This window comes from Dreissena polymorpha, chromosome 9 (genome assembly GCF_020536995.1).
Source record: "Dreissena polymorpha isolate Duluth1 chromosome 9, UMN_Dpol_1.0, whole genome shotgun sequence".
NCBI classification, from domain to species: Eukaryota; Metazoa; Mollusca; class Bivalvia; order Myida; family Dreissenidae; genus Dreissena; species Dreissena polymorpha.
The window spans coordinates 23759284-23766732 of NC_068363.1; the positions used below are offsets into that span (position 1 = coordinate 23759284).

The 7449-nt window shown below is 35.1% G+C and overlaps 1 protein-coding gene across 1 annotated transcript; it reads left to right on the forward strand.

Moving 5' to 3' along the window:
* The first annotated feature begins 370 nt into the window (after nt 1-370).
* On the forward strand, nt 371-4671 carry LOC127845423 (mediator of RNA polymerase II transcription subunit 12-like). Its single transcript, XM_052376324.1, has 2 exons — nt 371-560; nt 3208-4671. The coding sequence occupies exons 1-2, from the start codon at nt 515-517 to the stop codon at nt 4404-4406; spliced, it is 1245 nt and encodes a 414-aa protein (XP_052232284.1). The 5' UTR covers nt 371-514; the 3' UTR covers nt 4407-4671.
* Nucleotides 4672-7449: the final 2778 nt, after the last annotated feature.

Genomic DNA, 7449 nt, shown 5'->3' on the forward strand with positions numbered 1-7449 from the left:
CTTTCGAAGTGCGATGTGAATAAATATCATACAAAATAATTAAAGAACCGTAAGTCAAAATCAAGCAATAGATTTTCACCTTGTCGAACACCTTGCACAGTTTCGTCTGCCTTCTCTTATCGATATGCTCTATGTTTTAAATTAACAAACCTGTAAAAAATGGAGAAGAAAACCGGAAAAGGGCGGAATAGTTTATGTAGCGGTCGGTTTTGTGCAATCCATATCATTTATGGCAAATGATTGGAAATAAAGGATATTACATCGGCTGATGTCATGAAATGCATTTTATGACTGATAAATGATAACACATATCATGGACGGCAGGTGTAAGAACAAGTTTAGTTCCGGTCGAAAGAAATGTCTCGCTGACAATAGATAAGCTTACACTTGTATTTGAAACATTCATTATGTGCAACAGTATAAACGTAATACCACGGAGTCATAATTGATTTTCTTTCTTATTTAAATAAAGAAAACTGCTTAAGTATTCATAATACAATATACAACAAACAACATGATTCGCAATTTATTTTGTCTTTTTGGAATGGTACTAACAACAAGTAAGTCGTGATCCTCTTTTGTATTCTGGTATGAGAAGAATTTATAAGTACAAAGTTGAACAGTTTGCGAGTAACACATATTATATGTACTTTCAATAAAGTAACTTGAATATATCATAATTTGTCAATTTTTTTTGTTTGTTGGGGCGGGGGGGGGGGGTCAGCAAGATGATTATTATTGAAATGCTTAATATAACCATATTGAAGTTTTTATAATTTGTTTCTTAATCATTTTAAATTTTAAAGACAAAAACGAACGCAATACGGAAAAATGATAACCACGACCGTGTTCAAAAATCAATTTAATTAAAGAAACAGAGGTATTTTCAATAAGAAAGTGGTTTTGTTTTGAATTTCAATATTCACAATATTAACAATACTTTATCAACGTTTTACGTTTTACGCTGTGGAAATTGATAAGTGTACATCAATAGGCCAAAAGAAACAATGTGTGTTTCCACTAACATCGCCAATACAAATAAGATTGGTTGGTCAACTAAACTTTTTTTCTGCTTACGTTTTTTGACAATACACCCAATAAAATATTGATTTATGTAATGAATACCCTTCCGAATTTCTTTTAAAAATTCTTTTTAATTCATTTTATTGATTTAAAGTTAATTTTGCGAGTCTGATCAAAAGTAGAAAAACGCAGTTTATTGTAGTCAATGAATTCAGACGGTCGTATGAGTGAAAACATAAACTTGTGTATTTCTTATTGAAAACATAAACTTGTGTATTTCTCACTTAAGTGTTTTGGAAATGAACTGCGTTTGCTACGATGTATAGTTTGAGATGACATTTAGTTGAGGATAATATAATAATCGAGACAAATTGAAAAAAGACCTACCAAATATTCCGTTGTGTTAGGCCTGAACGGTTGTTCCTTGACTCGACGGACCCTAATTTTGCTGCCGACACTTAACTATGTATTGGTATTCAATTTTGAGTTTTCTTTCTTTGGTTACCTGTCAATCATTTTTTCAAAGTAAACTACAGTTGTATACTAGTATATAAAGAAATATATGTAAACTACAGTTGTATACTAGTATATAAAGGAATATAAGTAAACTACAGTTGTATACTAGTATATAAAGGAATATAAAGAAAATAAAGTTGTATACTAGTATATAAAGAAATATATGTAAACTACAGTTGTATACTAGTATATAAAGGAATATAAGTAAACTACAGTTGTATACTAGTATATAAAGGAATATAAGTAAACTACAGTTGTATACTAGTATATAAAGAAATATAAGTAAACTACAGTTGTATACTAGTATATAAAGAAATATATGTAAACTACAGTTGTATACTAGTATATAAAGGAATATAAGTAAACTACAGTTGTATACTAGTATATAAAGGAATATATGTAAACTACAGTTGTATACTAGTATATAAAGGAATATAAGTAAACTACAGTTGTATACTAGTATATAAAGGAATATATGTAAACTACAGTTGTATACTAGTATATAAAGGAATATATGTAAACTACAGTTGTATACTAGTATATAAAGGAATATATGCTGTAAACTACAGTTGTATACTAGTATATAAAGGAATATATGCTGTAAACTACAGTTGTATACTAGTATATAAAGGAATATAAGTAAACTACAGTTGTATACTAGTATATAAAGAAATATATGTAAACTACAGTTGTATACTAGTATATAAAGGAATATAAGTAAACTACAGTTGTATACTAGTATATAAAGGAATATATGTAAACTACAGTTGTATACTAGTATATAAAGGAATATATGTAAACTACAGTTGTATACTAGTATATAAAGGAATATATGTAAACTACAGTTGTATACTAGTATATAAAGGAATATATGTAAACTACAGTTGTATACTAGTATATAAAGGAATATAAGTAAACTACAGTTGTATACTAGTATATAAAGGAATATATGTAAACTACAGTTGTATACTAGTATATAAAGGAATATAAGTAAACTACAGTTGTATACTAGTATATAAAGGAATATATGTAAACTACAGTTGTATACTAGTATATAAAGGAATATATGTAAACTACAGTTGTATACTAGTATATAAAGGAATATATGTAAACTACAGTTGTATACTAGTATATAAAGGAATATAAGTAAACTACAGTTGTATACTAGTATATAAAGGAATATAAGTAAACTACAGTTGTATACTAGTATATAAAGGAATATAAGTAAACTACAGTTGTATACTAGTATATAAAGGAATATATGTAAACTACAGTTGTATACTAGTATATAAAGGAATATAAGTAAACTACAGTTGTATACTAGTATATAAAGGAATATATGCTTTTGCGATTTGAAAGATTTCCATCATTAAACATCCTAATTAAACTGAGAAATAACTTGTGTCTATGAAAAAATGACCAAAAAACAATTATACCGTCTAACTTATTGTTGTGTGATTTGCTTTGAAAGAAACACATGTTTTTGCAATAAAAAATAATAACACGAACCGCGGAAAATGCGTTATTGTGCTACAAAATCTTACAGTCTCAGATCAATGTGCACAACATGACCACAAATCTTGGTCCGATAACAAAAGGACACCTGTTAATTCTAATTCAGTTCAATTCTACCATTTTTGCTAGTAAATTCATGAATTATTTTTTCAGCCACAGCGGCATCCTTTAGGAGCGCAAGAGACGCATTTAACCCAACGCAACTAATGGAACACCACATGGACATGCGCACTGACGACCAATCTATTTTTGGAGCATACCATCCCAATGACCTCGTCCAGTCTATAATAAACTTTTTCCAAAATGGCGGACACAAGAATTCGGATAGCCAATGGGGTTTGTTCGTTTACAATCCAAACGATAAAATGGATCAGTACGTAGGCAATGTGCATGCACCAGGCGGCTTGGGTTCGAATCCCAACACTGGACAAAGCGAAATCAATCGAAGTCAACAACAGCCTTCGCAGGCGGCTTCTGGTTTTGACCCCAGCAAGCTCAACGAACAATTGATGCAATCGATGCAAAGCGGAGGCTTTTCAAGCTACGGCGCGCCACAACAACAACAGCATTCCCAGCTGCAAAACGGCGGTTTCGACGCGGATTCTTTAAACAAGCACCTAATGCAGAATTTTTTACACAATGACGCGTCTTTTTCAAAAAATTCTGCAACCGGATCTTCCGGAAGCCAACAACAGGTGGAAATAGGCGCGAGCTTGCTCGGATTCAATCCGGACAGTCTAAATGCTGGTCTATTGGGCTCCATGCGCTATGACCCAAATTCAGCCGTCTTGATGCAACCGCCGTCGTTCCAGTCTAACGGAGGCGTGGACACGGACAAAAGTAATCCATATTCAGCCGAACAACAATGGGGCAAAAACGCTGACACCAACCCAACTCATCCGCCCGAAGCGACAACATCCAACAAGATTAATTTGTCAACTGCTTCAGCTAATGAAGACTCCCAACAAAAGACAGGACCTTCGGAAAATGCGAATTCACCGTTTGAAACAACCGGCGGTAACGCGGCGAACGCGGGCTTTTCGGGGAATGCAAATGTTGGCGGTACGGGTGGTTACGCAAACCTGGGCAACGGCGGATTCACAAATGTTGTCAACGCAGGTTATGGCGCACAAGCCTCAGCTCCGCAACTATCTTCAAATCAGCTCCACCAATATGGCGCCGGAACCGGAAGTTCTCCAAACGGAAGCGGAAGTTCTGCCGTCTTCCAGCCAGGAAATTTTGGCGAAAATGTAGACCAAAATCAGATGATACCAGGGGTTCAACAGGGTGCGGTGCTGCAACAAACGGATTCAAAAGCACCGCAGGCGAACGGAATTGGTGGAATGGGTTAATATTTCATCGGCAATATAACGAGTTGGCGATTTTCAAAAACAGAAAAGTAGCTCTCTCTTTTTCTAAGTCTTTGTGAAACAAGTCTTGTTATTCATTCTCCTAGACTCTTTGGGAATTCTAATGATTGGCAACATTAACACGTTTGCTCTTAAATATATGTTGGTTTCATATTTTGTTATGCCCTTTTCATTTAACACAATGTATAGTTCAGCCAATTTGTTTAAATTTCTGTAAAATGGTACAAATAAAAAAATGCTTAGCCTATTTTTTTTTTCAACTACGACTACATCTCTTAACATCTTCACACATCGACGTCTAGACAAATATGCAAACTGTAGCCAAAAAACACAGTGTTCCGTCAAGCCACTCGTGATTCCGCATTGGGAACCTCTGATTTTTTTCAAAGCACTTAGGATAAAACTCCGGAAACGCGATGCCGGACGGACGGACTGGAGGACAGACCGACTGCTATATCCCACCCTACCGGGAGCAATAAAGTAGATGTTAATATTTCTTTTTTTTTGTTTTGCTAATGATAAACTTAATATGTCAAATCTAATTACGGATTAAAGATCGTTTTTTAGTATTTTTATGTAAGACACTTGCTTTAAATAAATATTTTGTGTAACCCCACTACGCCTATTACAGGTCTATGCATGCATTAATTAAAAACTTAACAACTAAACACTTGACAGAAAAAAATGCTGACGCAAAATTATCTTAGAAGAATTAAGATAACGCGACAATACGATGATGATAACGCGACATTACGATGATGATAACATGACAATACGATGATGATAACGCGACAATACGATGATGATAACATGATAATACGATGATGATAACGCGACAATACGATGATGATAACGCGAGAATACGATGATAATAACGCGAGAATACGATGATGATAACATGACAATACGATGATGATAACTTGACAATACGATGATGATAACGCGACAATACGATGATGATAACGCGACAATACAATGATGATAACGCGACAATACGATGATTATAACGCGAGAATACGATGGTGAAAACACAACAATACGAAGATGATGACGCGAGAATACGATGATAATAACGCGACAATACGATGATGATAACATGACAATACGATGATGATAACGCGACAATACGATGATGATAACGCGACAATACGATGATGATAACGTGACAATACGATGATAATAATGCGACAATTCGATGAGGCTTTATAATTGCATGTTGTCCCCACGGTACTGTCGCGTGTTTACCAAAATAGGGATATTGTGTCGTCTCGTTATCGTACGATCGCGTAATGGAAATCGTTTGGTCGTATTCATTTTAGTTGTGTGGCGTTATGGTCATCTTAAGGTCGCATTATCGCCAATGTAGTACCAAGCCATCGCCATCGTTCGGTCGCATTATCGTCATCGCACCGTCCTGCAATTGTTCGTAGCGTTATTATCAACGTACTGACCAGTTGTCGACATCGTCTCTCGCTTTATAATTGTCCTATTGTCGCGTGTGTTTTTCAAACACGACAATACGATGAGAAATCGTCCGATCTTGGTATTGTTGTTGCAGTAGACGAAGTAAATTGACTTTTTTATCTGTAAATACATTATAAATACACCTCCTTCGCGTAACGTTTCTTATATCATAAACAAACTCAATATTTGAGTCAATAATTTTTGTTGTGTCGGTCTCAACTGAACTGTGATTAAAGATCATTCATGGTGAGCTTCAGTCTCAATTCACAGCTGATTGAGCACTTAAATCTGATCTTATTAAATCTTATATAGTAAATACTGAGAGCTTTAGAGAACTTTACGTCGAAAGAAATAAGATTTGACCATTCGACTCAGCGTTATAGTAATGATATGGAACTTGCTGGAAAACCATTTATGTTCGTCAGCATGTGTAGTCTTTCCAAAAATGACGACACGTTAATTTGCGGGTTTCAGATTTTGAAAGAAAAAACTTTAATAAACTAGCCCCTCTCACCATCGCGATTTATCGCGGACGTGTATTACACACATACTTTGGAAAATGACCAACGCAGTCCTAATTAAGTTATTTTTCTGTGATGTCTGATCAAGAGAGCCACGATGGCCTTGACACGCTTACATGAGGTCAAGGTAAACCAACTGTCGCAACTTGACCTGGTGAAACGATTTAAGGCAGCACGTGACCCAGACCCGAAATTTTCTCAAGATTGGGCTTCTACAGTTATTACAAGATTTTTTATAAGATTTGACGTAGTGACCTAGTTTTTATTTCAAGAAAATCCTTCTGAGTAAGTTTCGTCAAAATTTGATAAAAATGAGGCCACTAGTGCTAAAACAATATACACGGGACAACATTGTCACAAAACCAGGTTTTCAGTTGAAAAAAAGTCTGATAAAGGGAGACAATTCACAATGTGCATTGTTACCCCATTGTGTAAAACTTAAAATCAAAATGTGCATTGTTACTTATTGTTCATAGTTGACCCACCATGTTTCAAAATCAATTATATTTTTTGTAGCGACCTTGACCTTGGAGATGACGTAATTCTTTCGTGAGACACACCGTCAAATAATGGTGAACAAATGTGCCAAATGACATTAACAATCTCACAATGAATGACATAGTAATGGCCTGGACAAGCTAATTTATGGCCATTTTAGACCTTCAAACTCAAATTGTGACCTTGACCTTGGAGATATGGACATAATCATTTCGCGCCACACACCGTCTATTGATGGTGAACAAAATGTGCCACATGATTTTAAAATCTCAAAATGAACAAGCTTGTTCCGCCCCCCGCCCCCCTCCCGCCGGCTGACATTTGCCAATCTAATAACCAGTTTTTCCTTCGGAAAACCTGGTTAAAAATTGGACAACATAGTGTGTACATAGGGTGACTACAACAGCCCACCATAAGCTCAGCATTCATGTGAGATCAAATTCTTGTATCTTGTGATGGTCGGTGTGTATGTCAGATTTAAACAAAAGTAATATTCTATGTGATTTTCCAGCGGCAATACAAATGACGAACAAACAAATGCA

Bases quoted from the DNA above. Each gene is read 5' to 3' on its own strand.
- LOC127845423 (XM_052376324.1), top strand. From the start codon at position 515: ATGATTCGCAATTTATTTTGTCTTTTTGGAATGGTACTAACAACAA. The intron at 561-3,207 runs GTAAGTCGTGAT...TTATTTTTTCAG, and splicing joins TGGAATGGTACTAACAACAA to CCACAGCGGCATCCTTTAGG.